At 46.6% G+C, this 12,890-nt stretch overlaps 1 protein-coding gene and 1 pseudogene across 1 annotated transcript; one reads left to right on the top strand and one right to left on the bottom strand.

Annotated features, from left to right (window-relative positions):
- Window positions 1-1,525: 1,525 nt before the first annotated feature.
- LOC132017693 (integrator complex subunit 12-like) lies at window positions 1,526-2,926 on the bottom strand (annotated as a pseudogene).
- Window positions 2,927-7,654: 4,728 nt separating this feature from the next.
- LOC132017710 (voltage-dependent anion-selective channel protein 3-like) lies at window positions 7,655-8,988 on the top strand. The gene has a single exon (XM_059399676.1). The coding sequence runs from the start codon at window positions 7,706-7,708 to the stop codon at window positions 8,555-8,557; it is 852 nt and encodes a 283-aa protein (XP_059255659.1). The 5' UTR covers window positions 7,655-7,705; the 3' UTR covers window positions 8,558-8,988.
- The last annotated feature ends 3,902 nt before the right edge of the window (window positions 8,989-12,890 follow it).

The raw sequence follows: 12,890 nt of genomic DNA, 5'->3' as shown, positions 1-12,890 counted from the left end.
TGAGATTCTGTGTTGGGGCCTATATTCACAGTTCCCTTCTGAATAGCACAGCACTGCACTGTGTGGCTGCACCATAGTCTGTCTATCCCGTCAGTTGTTGGTGGGCATCTGGGTTGCTCCTTGTATCGGAGTGTAAGCAAAGCTACTGTAAGCACTTGTGTCCAAGTCTTCACGCGCGCACGTGCTTTCCTGTCTCTTGAGAATGGAATGGCTGAATCACATCAAGTTCCATGTTTACTGGCCGGGGTGCTTCTCGTGACGGTCGACATTGTCGCGGGCAGTGTGAGAGTTGTAGGTACTGTACATGCTCACTGACACTTGCTGTGATCAGTCTTTGCATTTCAGGAGTAGTGGTATCTTACTGTGGCTTTATTTTGCGTTTCTCTCATGAGTAACGATCCCGAACATCTTTCATGTGCTATTTGTGTTCCGTGTGTCTTTGGCAGTCTGTATGTTTGAATCGGGGCCATTTTTTTAATTGAGTTGGTTTCTTAATATTGAATTTTGGAAGTTCTTTATATAGTCCAGATTTAAGTGCTTTATCAGGTATGTATGTGACTTGGAAATATTTTCTCCATGTCTCTGCCTTGTCTTTTCAGCCCCTTAATTGTGACCTTCAAAGAGTAAAAGAGTAAAAGTTCCTAATTTTTATAGAGTTCAGTTTATAAGTTTTTCTTCTGTGCATTGTGCTTTTGGTGTCCTGTCATAAGAACTCTCTGCCTAGCCCAAGATCACAAAAATCTTCTATGTTTTCTTCTGGAAGTTCTGTAGCTAATTCACATTTAGGTCCTCGCTTCATTTTGAGGTTAATTTCAGATTCTCCTATTGGGCTGCCGCTCCTGAGTGTCTACTGTAGATACCGTAGTGCCAGAAAGCTCTGTGTCCTGCTTGCCTGGCGGCTTTCAGCACACCTTGCACGCCAGCGCACCCCAAAGACTGTTTCTCTGTGTTCTTGTCCCTTTCCTAGTGTGGTGTCCTGCCTTTGCCTATTAGTTGCTTTGAAGCATGACACAGAGAGAGCTTTTTAAAAATTAAAACCAGGGTAGAATCCATTTTATAATGTTAAGGTTAGATTGGAACGATCTTTGTGAACTAGTGGCCTTGAAAAGATATCTAAAATATTGTTACTTTGTCAAGAGAAATCCTCAAGTTCCTCACAGTTGCAGTTCTCACAGTTGAAAATGAGATAAGCAAAGAAGATTTCGAAAATGTTGTTGGGTTTGTTCCATTATAGCCAGGGAAGTAAAATTATAATGTGTTCTGTGTTATCAACAAAATATTCAAGCTCATGGTGAGTTTTAATACTTTTTGATTGTTCGATATTGAGATTTTGATTTTTCAACATTTTTTCAACGTTTAAATGTTCTGGAAAAAAATTAACTATTCAAAATCCACAAGAACATATCTTTAGTGATACACATTTTTCTTTCATTCTGAAGATTTTTATTAAATTATAGTATATTACAGTTTATGTTCTAATAATAAGATTTTAGGGTAATGTGACATAAAAACCTACTTTGCCACATTACTTCTTGAGTTTCTTCTGCGCAGCTTTCTTCTTGACCATCTGTAATTGCTTCATGGCATTGAGCTGTGATTCTTGTGAAGTCAGACCGTTAAGGGATGCTGAGGGAGAGCTGCTTGATTCTGAAGTGGTTTTGCTAGTGGTACTTCCCCTGGGCCCTGATGTCCCACTATTTCTGTTCCCACTGAGCTGGCTGGTGCTTCCTGGAACTAAACTACTTGGACTAGAAGATCCACTTTGCTAACATTGTCACAGCTAATGGAGCGGCTAAGGGCAGTTTTGCCCAAAGTTAGAGGTGGAGGTGGTTTCAGTGGAATGGAAGGTGCAGTGGAACGGAAGGTGGAACCTGTTTTGGAACCTATTCCACATTTAGATGATGTCGCCAGACCAGTTAAACCCACAGGCTTCTGGTTAACTGATGAGGTCGCAGGCTTCCCACTATTATTTTGGGTTGTTGAATTCAGTTTCGCTGTTGATGGACCAGAGAAGGAAGTTTTAGCTGCAAAAGCTGCCCATCCAGTTAGGCCACTAGGTCCTGAAGAGGAAACACTGGGACTAGAAGAATTTCCTGACATAGCCGTGGATGTCTTGACCTCTGTTCTCTTAAATGCTAGAAAAGTTGTCTTTGAGTTTAGTTTCTAGTTTCTTAACCAATGGCTCTTTGACAGCCGGAGCGACAGGAGCGACTGTGGGGGCTGGTTTCTGTGGTGGTTTCTGAGTTTTTTGATCCATTCTTTTCATCTGTCCGGTTCATGGAGCACAGTTCCACACAGGATGAGGGTCATTCACTTCCTTGTCTGTCGCCTGGGGCTCGCGGCCATCTTGGTACTGGAGATCAGGGCACTCCTGACGTTCTTCTAACTGATCACAGGACGCCAGTGTCATTTGCCTACAAACAACACAGGCCAATCCCATCTCCATGGTATAACCGTCGGCACTAGTCTCCTCAAAACTGGAAAGGTCAGTCATGGCTAAATCCTTGCTAGTTTGGACGGTAACGGGAGAGGACCGTGTCTCTGGTTTCTCCAATCTAGGTTTCTTTGGAGCATCACCTCCTTCTGTGAGGTCTGGTTCCATTTTATCCGCTGGTCTCTTTTCCGCTTCTGTCTGTACTTTTTCAGTTGTGAGGGCCTCGCCATTGCTATTGCCAGAAAGAAGACTGCATGATGTTTGGGGCTCTTGTTTAACAGAAACAGGTTTTGCGCTTGAAATTTTGGGTGGCTCTACATCCTTCTGAGATGGACGGTAACTTGCATCAATGCCCCGAGCCAAAGATTCATCAAGTAGTGCCTTTAGCTTTTCTGCAGAATCCTTACTCTTTGAATGTAGGAAGCCTAGTGCTTAAAAAAAAAAAAAAAAAAAAAAAATGGGGTCAAGTTCCAAGCTCACAGTAGCAGCCATTGCAAACACCTCTCCGCCACACAGCTCTGTCCGTTCCCGGAAGCCCCTTCCGAACTGCTCCACATTTTTCTTTTTACCTTAGGCTCCAGTATGGCTCAGCTGAACACTGGTACTTATTTAAAACTTTAATAATGTTCATCATGGATTTTTTTGCATTAATTTTGACTTTGAGAAGCTATTGTATTAAAATAATTCTTATTTTAATTATTAAGAAAAATAAATAACATTCTTACATCATTGACTCTTCTAACTCATTAACGTGTATACTAACGATTAATTTAGGACTTTTCAAACACGTACCAGTTGAGACTAACATTTCTCATCAAAGCAATGTAGGACATCTTTTGCTAACTTCACTGCTGAGTATTTGGTTATGTTATTTTTAAAAATTAAGCTTAAATTTGTGGTTTATGAAAACTATACAAAAATATAGTAAATTTTGTGTTAATTTTTATCTAACGACTTCGCGAAGGTCACAAAATTATAATAATTTGTTGCTAGTTTCTTTTTAAATTATAGGTTTACAGGATATACTCATGACAGTTTCATTTCTTTCTAATCTTTGTACATTAAATTTCCCTTTTGCCTTAAATTCACTGTCTTATCTGCCAATGCAATACTGAATTGAGGTAGTAACAGAGACCTCTTTTCCTTGATTATTATTTCAGAGGGTAATGATGAAATTTCAGCAAGAAGTATGAGACTTGTGGCAGACATGTGTTAGATCCTCCATCTGGTAGGAAAGGTTTCTTCTTTCCTCAGCTTGCTGTAAGTTTAAAATATGAATCAATGCCGAATTTTATCACATGCTTTTTGAAGCACATATTGAGATAACCCTGTGACATTATTTTGTTAAATTGGTGTATTCATTGCTTGACTTTGAATGTTAAACCATTTTTGCTTTCCTGGGGGTGGAAATCCAACTTTATATTGCTTAATTTGGTTTACTAAGATTTTGTATAGGATTTTTGCAACTATGTTCATGAAAAAGATTGTGCCTATGGCTTTTCTTTCTCATAATGTCCTTGTCATATATTTTTTGAAATACTTTATTTATTTATTTCTCAGAGAGAGAGAGAGCACAAGCAGGGGGAGCAGCAGGCAGAGCAGGCAGAGGGAGAAGCAGGCTCCCGACTGAGCAGGGGACTTGATGTGAGACTTGATCCCAGGACCCTGGGATTATGAGCTGAGCCAAAGGCAGACCACCGAGGTGTCCCTTGTCATATATATATATATATATATATATATTTTTTTTTTTTTTTTTTTTTTTTTTTTTGTCCTTGTCACATTTTGGAAGTATGGCTGCAGTATCCTCATAACATGATTCAGGATTCTTCCAGAAGATTTTCTGTGAGCTCATGATCAGTTCTTTAAATGTTTGGTAGAATTTACTAGTAGAGTCATCTATACTTGGAAAATTATTTGTGAAAGATTTTTAAAAATAGATCAAATATCTTTAAGCACTGAATTATTTTTCATATGTTGTACTTATTACAGAAATAAATATAGAAAAGATATAGTTATATCCTTAGGCTCGTATATTCATCAGCATTAAGTTGTTTGTGATATATGTGTTCTTAACCCCTGCAGGATATCAGGGGACAAGGATGAAGTGATGTCTCCTTGTCCATTTCTTTTTTATCATTATTAAGGAAACTTCACTCCCCACGTGCGGCTGGAACTTACAACTTCAAGATCAAGAGTTGCATGTTCTACCAACTGAGCCAGCCAAGCCCTTTCCTTTTCTACTTCTAATATGAGCTATTTGTGCTTTCTCTCCATTTTTCTTGATCACTTTTGCCACGGAGTTATCAGTAACAGTAATCTTTTTAAAGCTTTTGGTTCCGTCAGCCTCTTTTTATCTCGGATTTCTGTCTCATTAGTTCTCGCTTCTACCCTTACCATTCCTTCCTTCCCTTTTCTATAATCTCCTCCGTGCGCCCCATGCGTGCAGCCCAGAGTGTCTGCCGTCACTATTTATTCAGCTCAGAATACTTCCTAGAGTCCAGAAGCAGGCCATGGAGGACATAAAAACGTGGGAGAAGAAGAAAAACACATTATTTGAAGGAAATCAAGGACACGTTGGAAAGCTATTAGCATTGGAGGCCTCTACTCTGAAGCAGAGAGTGAATGAGCCAATCAATGAGAAATGTATTTTCAAAGCATAAAACTTTTTTCCCCAGGAAAAATTATTTTCTAGTTTCCATTCTGATATCATCTTATAAACATACATTATTTTATGGTATAATAGTCTTCAGTTTCCAAGTATGTAGGAATAGCCTAGTCATTTGTTAGGTGAATAATGGCTTAATTACATGTGGTCAGAGAATATGGTCTGTATCATTTCAGACCTTGAAATGTGCGGGTAGTTGGCTGATAGCCCAGCACATGGCGGGTTTTTATAAACATTCCATGTTTGCCTTAAAATATTCTGTATCCTGCAGTTGTTGGATGTTCTATAACTGTCTGCCAGGTCTAATTTGATAGACATGCTGATTAAATCTCAGCCATCACTACTCACTCCTGCTTTTTCTATCGATTACTAAAAGACGTATGTCAAAGTCTGCCACTGTGTTGTGCAAATTTAACATATTTCTCTGTAGATTTCTGCCAATTTTTAACTTATATATTATCAGTTATGTTATTAGGTGCTTACAAATTTAGAGTACCTGTTATCTTCCTGGTGAATTGTATGCTTAATCATTACAAAAACTTTCTGTAAATCCTTGGTTATCCATTTTGTCTTAAAATCTACCTTGTCTCAAAACAACATGGCTAATTTTATTTTGGTTTATTTATGCTTAGTAACTCCCATCTTTTTACTTTCAAGCATTATATATGTCTCTGTGTTAGGTGTATATTTTGTCCTTTCTGTTCTATATCCTTCTTTCTTGTTTGGTATATGTTTACTCCCCCTCCCCCACCCTCATAAAGTTGGTGGTTATATACACTTTGATCATTCTTTGAGATTACAAAATGCACAAGGGTTATATCAGATTCTAGTCATAAATAGCTATTTTGCCTCTTTTCCCCCTCTTTCTAGGTGATGTGAAGAACTTAGAATTTTATGACACGAAAACCATGCTCTTGAATTGTATAATTATATGGTGTATTACTGGTGCGTAATGCATATTACCTACCTAAATACATAAAGAGAAAGAATTGTGTCTTTGAGCTGGAATATTAGTCCTTTGCCTTCAGACTCAGAGTGGAACTTACAACATCAGCTCCCCAGGTTCTCAAGCCTTCGGACTCAGACAGGAAGTACCTCAGCTCTCCTGCGTTCCCAGCTTGCTGGTAGCAGATCTTGGAACTTCTCAGCCTCCATAATCTGGTGAGCCAATTCCTTATAATACACCTCTCTGTGTCTGTGTCTGTTTCTGTCTCTCTCTATATATACACATAAATACAGATATATTGATAGAGTTATCTGTATCCTTAACAGGAAATAAATACAGATATAAATAAATAGATACAGATAGCTATATGTCAATCTGTTTAATATATATCTCAAAGTGCCTTTGAAAATGGGTAATGTGTACAGACTTGAAGAATCTTGAGGTGCATGATAGCAAAAGCCTAGAATGCCTTGAGCTAACTGTTGCAGAAATACGGGTGTTAAAGGACCCTTCTGGGAAGGGCTGTGCAGGCCAGGAGGAGCATGTGGGAAACTGAAAGGACCCGGGACCCTTTCCGGCACGGCTCCAGCGGCTGGCTTCCGCTGCCCCTCTCACGTCTCTCCTGTCTTCTTAGTAAAATCTCCCCTGGCTCCGTCTCTGAAGAATACGTGTGATTGTGTTTAGTGCCCACCCAGATAATCCGAGATAATCCCTTTATCCGAAGATCCACAACTTAATCACATCTGCAAAATCTTGGCCATACACGATGCTAATCTCTGGGTTCCAGGGATTAACACCTGATACCTTCGGGCCTGGCATTCAGGCTACCAGGGGGTCTGGATTTGGGATCAGAACACACTTGCGGGTGAGCCCCGGCCTGACATATTATGGCTCTATAACCTGAGAAGCTATTTATTTTTACTCTGTCTTTACATCCTTACTTATAAAATGGAGGAAAATATTAACCTAATGCTTATTTTGGTGATGCTGGACTCAGAAAATCTACCTACATATTCCTAAATTTAGGAATCACTAGACTGGAGTTGATACAGACGACTCTCCTCCGTTTCTGTCCTTCGTACTGTGTCCCCCCCCCCCCCCCCCCCCCCCCCTCCTCCCCCCTCCCTTCATCCCCCCCGTTTCTCCTCTACCTCCCCGCATCTCGGCCGGCGCCCAGTCCCTCCAGGATCCCTTGTTCCTCCGGACTCTGCTCCTGCGGGTCTGCTCCAGGGAGAGGCAGAGTTGCCCCAAGACAGGCTGAGAGCGGCAGGGACCTCCTGGCCCGATGAGCCACTGGGTGAGAATCCACGCGAGGAAGGGACGCTTCCCGGCTGCACGTCGTTGCCCCCGGCGCGACTGGATGGCTGCGGGACAGAGGGCAGCACATGTGTTTTAGGTAAGGCCACCGGAGGTCAGACGGGCCCCTCACTGCCCTTTCCGGGCCTCTGAAAGGCCACATGTGAACTGAAGAAACGAAAACATTCGGGCATTGAAACTGTGGAGTTTGCCGCAGTCAATACTTGCTCTTCCCAGTCTTCTCAGGGTGGAAGTTGGTCAGATTAAATCACCAGGAGATCAGCACCTCTTAAAACAAACAGAAGTAGGGGAAGACCTTCAGCATTGCCCTGGCAGAGCAGAGCCAGGCCCTCTAGTTGGAGATATGTGTAACACGCCGACTCACTGTGACCTAGGAAAGGCCGCGAAGGATGTCTTCAATAAAGGATATGGATTTGGCATGGTCAAAATAGATCTGAAAACCAAGTCCTGTAGTGGAGTGGAATTTCCTACTTCTGGTCATGCCTACACTGATACAGGGAAAGCGTCAGGCAATCTAGAGACCAAATATAAGATCCGTAACTATGGACTTACCTTCACTCAGAAATGGAATACAGAGAATACTCTTGGAACAGAAATCTCTTTGGAGAATAAGTTGGCTGAAGGGTTGAAACTGACTCTTGATACCATCTTTGTACCGAACACAGGAAAGAAGAGTGGAAAATTGAAGGCCTCGTATAAACAGGATTGTTTCAGTCTTGGCAGTAACGTTGATATTGATTTTTCTGGACCAACCATCTATGGCTGGGCTGTGTTAGCTTTTGAAGGTTGGCTTGCTGGCTATCAGATGAGTTTTGACACAGCCAAATCCAAACTGTCACAGAATAATTTCGCCCTGGGTTACAAAGCTGCAGATTTCCAGTTGCACACTCATGTGAATGATGGCACTGAATTTGGAGGGTCGATCTACCAGAAGGTTAACGAGAAGATAGAAACGTCAATAAACCTTGCTTGGACGGCCAGCAGTAACAACACCTGTTTTGGCATCGCTGCTAAATACAAGCTGGACTATAGAACTTCTCTGTCTGCTAAAGTAAATAATGCCAGCCTGATCGGACTGGGTTATACTCAGACCCTTCGACTGGGCGTCAAACTGACCCTGTCAGCTTTAATCGATGGAAAGAACTTCAATGCAGGAGGCCACAAGGTTGGGTTGGGATTTGAACTAGAAGCTTAACGTGGTTTTGAGTAAAGCATCCGATTTGTCCCTGGAGGTGAAGAGAACCCACTATGTTTTGGCCTTAAAATTCTTCTGTGAAATTTCAAAAGTGTGAACTTTTTATTCTTCCAAAGAATTGTAATCCTCCCCACACTGAAGTCTAGAGATCGCAAGTCCATCCAAAGGGAGGTACTTGAAGGCATGCCTGGAAGTTGTCATGTTTGTGCCACATTTCAGTTGAGTTCCGCAGTGTTATTTTTAATGTGTTCCTCAGCGACAGTGTAGTGTCATGTTGCAAAGGAAATGACCCGGTCCTCCAGTACATCACGTCCTGCATGTCCCACGCCACTTTTTCATGACCTTTTAATATATTGGTCTCTGTGCTGTAGTGGAATCTTTGGTTTTGCATCAGAGTAAAATAAAATAAACCCATCACATTTGGAACATAATCGCTCATGTGAAAAAAAAAAAAAGAAAGAAAGAAACTGAAGTAGGAAAAGCTGTGAAGTGTAGGCGGTCACTTGTAGTCCAGCCCACCGCAGGTAGTAGATGGATTTTTGGCTTGCAGTGTTGATGAGCTGACAGATTCCTTCCTCCTGGGAGGAGAAAGGGCCAGGTCACAGAAGCTCTGGGGCAGCTGGTCCCATGGCAGAGAAGTGGCTCAGCTCCTGTGGGTGCCGATGGCATCCCAGACACCCACGGCTGTGTGTGGACCCAGGACTCCTCTCTGGAGCGCAAAGGTGGGGGTGACAGGCACTGGCGCCCCCTGGGGAGAGCACATTCTGCACATGCACATGCCCTTTGCCTCACCAAACACTAGAGCTACCCAGTGCAGCGGACGAGGTGGGATCGTGGGCGGCCAGCGGGGGCAAGGCCTCAGGGGGATGTCCTTTCAGGACCCGCTGCCTTCGCGAAGGCTCTGGATTAGGGCCACAGCCAGCCTGGGTCTGAGGGGTCCTCAAGGATAAGGCAATAGTACACAGAGCGTTTGACTCAATCTTGGCTCAGGTCATGATCTCTCGTGAGATCGAGCCCCGCGGCAGGCCCTGTGCTCCGTGCTCTGCAGAAAGTCTGCCTGAGTCTCTCCCTCTGCCCCTCCTCCCACCCGTGCACTCTTTGTCTCTAAAGTAAATTAACCTTTTTTCTGAAAAATGTAACAGCAACAACAACAAAATACAGCAAAATCATCACTCTCCTCAAATTCCTAGTCCATGTGGTTAATGGATTTAAAGAAGTCAAAGGAAACTAAAAAACAGAAATTTAGATTTGAAGTCGAGTAACGTCATATTGGTACATTGTACTCTCACGTATGTACATCGAAGGAGAGCTGCTTCTCCCGCCGCATCTGTCCTCCGGAGGGAAGGACGACGCGAGACAGTGAATAAGAAGGTGCGGTTTGCAATACAGCAGGACGGCGCTCCGGACACGCAGGTCCACAGCAGCCGTCTGCGTCTCTGCCTGGCGGGGCGGAGAAGGAGATCCCTGTGTCCTGCGAGGGCGGCCCCTGTGTACCTGGGTAGATGGACTTAACCCGAACAATCTTCCAGGCAGCATTAAGCAGGAGCCTGAATCTCTAAGTCGGCGTTCAGGTAAACAGGGAAGTAGTTTTGCTCTGGAACCAGGATGAAAGCACGTATGGAAGCCATCGGGAGATTTGTTTCCTTTTTGATCGAGGAGATTGAGAATGAAGGAACGCTTTGGCAAGCATGGGCACAGACAGAAGGGATCAGAAGAAACCGGAAAGCAGTCGGAGAGAACTCTGTCTCTGAATGGAAGCTGTGTGTTCCCGAGAGCGAGAGCGGCCCTGCAGAGGGCCACCAACTGAGTGGCTGAGAATGGGGCAGTGTATTGTCTCCTAGTCCTGGCAGCTAGAAGTCTGAGACCAAGCTGTCACCTTGGCCCTGCTCCCTCTGCAACCTGGACGGAAGGACACTTCCTTGCCTCTCCCCATGTCTGGTGGCCCCAAACCATCTTTAGCTCGTGGCAGAGTAACTTCAGTCTCTGTCCCCGTCTTCAGGGGGACTTCAGTACACCTCGTGGAGGGAACATAATTCATCCCGTACCATCCTACAGCATGGTGCGGATCATTGCTTCCCTTTGGACTCCTGCCCACACCCTTTAAAAACTGTTTCATCCTGACTGGGCCACAGAAACGGTGACGGAGACAAACTGATCTGAGTCTCACCCTCTTCTGCCCTAGGCGCCTCGAGAAAGGCAGCGGGCCTGAGCTTGGGTCCGATTCAAGCCCTGGTCAGGCTGTTTAGGATCTGATCTGTGACTCAGGCCTCAGCAGTCACCTCTGAAGTCTCGTTGGGTAAAACTGTGTTCCATCATTTTGAATTTTGAATAATAGGTCATTAATACGTCAAGAAATCTTTCAGGAAGGCTCCCAAAGTATTGGCTCAGATTTTTCCTAAAATGTCTAGAATTGACAGCTCAGTGGGTGGAGGTGGGGTGATGGGGCCGGTTCAGTCCACCAGAAACATGGCATTTTCATGGAGGGAGGGGATACGTTGTCACATCCATAGTGCTCCCTGGGAGGATTTCAAATGAATGGTGTAAGAATTAGGGAGGAACCAAAGCATTTTTAACATGAGGGACGTCATCGAAGTTGATCTTTAGAAGACCATACAACAGAGGGGCTCAGTCAAGGAAGCGGCTGCCTCCCGCTCAGGTCATGGGATCAAGCCCCAGGCCTGTGGCTCGCTGCTCAGCGGGGAGTCTGCTTCTCCCTCCTCGTCTGTGCTTCCCTCGTGCTCTCTCTCTCTCCCTAATAAATAAATGAAATCTTTAAAACAAGTCATGCAACAGAGGCCGACTGTGGGGAAGGAAGGAGACAAGCGAAGGGGCAAAAGCAAGATTCCTGGGAGCAGGTCAGGGAAGTGGGCTCTGGAGGACAGAAGGGGACGGTGGACCAGAGACACGTTCCTCCTGCCCGGCGGGCTCCACACCTTCCTTCTCGCTGCTGCAGGCCAGCACCCACGGTGCCCAGAAGTTTGTCAGGAATGTTGGAGCAGGACTGGAGAGTTGGGAGTTTCAGCCATCGGACCTAGTGATGAGCTCGTCCTGAGGTGCGTCCAGAGACTGCAGGAGGAGCCAACATGCTGGTCTCTGTGCAGACTTGACCTAACCCGAGAAGAGCGAGGGTGGACGGCGGGAATCGGGGCTGGCTTTCATTTGTCCAGGCTCGAAGCGGGCGGTGGGAGCGGTTGCCGACCTGTGCTCTGTGCTGGGCTGAGTCCTTCAGAGTCAGGGTCGCAGCTCGGAGCAGCCCTAGCAGGCCGACTGTAGGACTCACCCTGACCGCGCAGATGGGCCCAGAGCCGGGAGGGAAGTCGTGCTGAGACCAGGAGCCGTCCGGGCGCACCGGTCTCTGTCGCCTCACAGTGTGAGCTTCAGCCCTTTCTGTGAACGGACACCGGGGAGAGGCTGAAGAGCCCCGCAGCGCGCCCAGGTCGTGCCGAGGAGGGCGCCCTGGGGACCCGCGAGGCTGGATCGCCGCCAGCGACCAGGCGGGTTCCCAGGCCTTTGAGAAGCGCTCGGAAATCTGAGCCCGCGCGAAGCTCGTCTTCCCAGGCCTCGCAGGAGTTCAGCCCGGGGCGCCCGCAGTTCCGGGAGCGCAGCGGGCGGTGCGTGTGACCCGGGCCCGGCGGGCTGGGAAGGGCTTAGCGCTGAGGAGGAAGGAAAGGCTTGTCCCCCGGGGTCACAGGAGACTTTGGCACAGCGGAGCGGCCGTGAGAACCGTGGGAGCTGCGGGCAGAGGGGGCGGGAGAAGCAGCTCAGTGTGTCTTGGCCGATTCCGTCTGCGACCGCTTTCCGCGCGCTCCCACGAGGGCCTCACCACTGCGGGGAGGCGGTGGGGGGCGCAGACGAGGGCGCGGAGGCAGCTGCAGCCCGGGGCCCCCCGGACGCGCAGGTCAGGGCTCTGGACCCGCCGCTGCCCAGGGCGCCCGTGCCCGCGGCGGGGCCGCCTGCGTCCACAAGCCGCTGGCCAGGACGGGCGTCTGACACGGTGCGGCCCCGCGGCCCGGCTTCATCGCCAGGACAGTGTGCTGCGACAGGCCGGAGGAGGACTGTCACCCGCGACCACGAGCCTCAAACTTTACTGTGCATGTGCATCACCTGACGGTCTCGTTTTTAAAAAGCAGATTCTGATTCCGCGGACAGCGGCCCCAGGAGGCCCTCGGCCCTCGGGGAGGGCGGACCCAGCACTCCCGGTTCCAAGGAGACAGGCCTCCTCGGCCCGGCGGGACACGTGCGCCGCCATAACAGGCGCAGGGGAGGCCGAGGTGCCTGGGGGCGGGGGAGGTGGGCAGGACGGAAGCGAGGGGAGGGACAGTGGGGGGGGGGG

The sequence above is a fragment of the Mustela nigripes genome, chromosome 5 (assembly GCF_022355385.1).
Source record: "Mustela nigripes isolate SB6536 chromosome 5, MUSNIG.SB6536, whole genome shotgun sequence".
NCBI classification, from domain to species: Eukaryota; Metazoa; Chordata; class Mammalia; order Carnivora; family Mustelidae; genus Mustela; species Mustela nigripes.
The sequence above is the reverse complement of the archived record's forward strand: the minus strand, read 5'-3'. Positions and strand labels throughout refer to the sequence as shown.

Coding starts and splice junctions, on each gene's coding strand:
- LOC132017710 (XM_059399676.1), top strand. CDS start 7,706: ATGTGTAACACGCCGACTCACTGTGACCTAGGAAAGGCCGCGAAGGAT.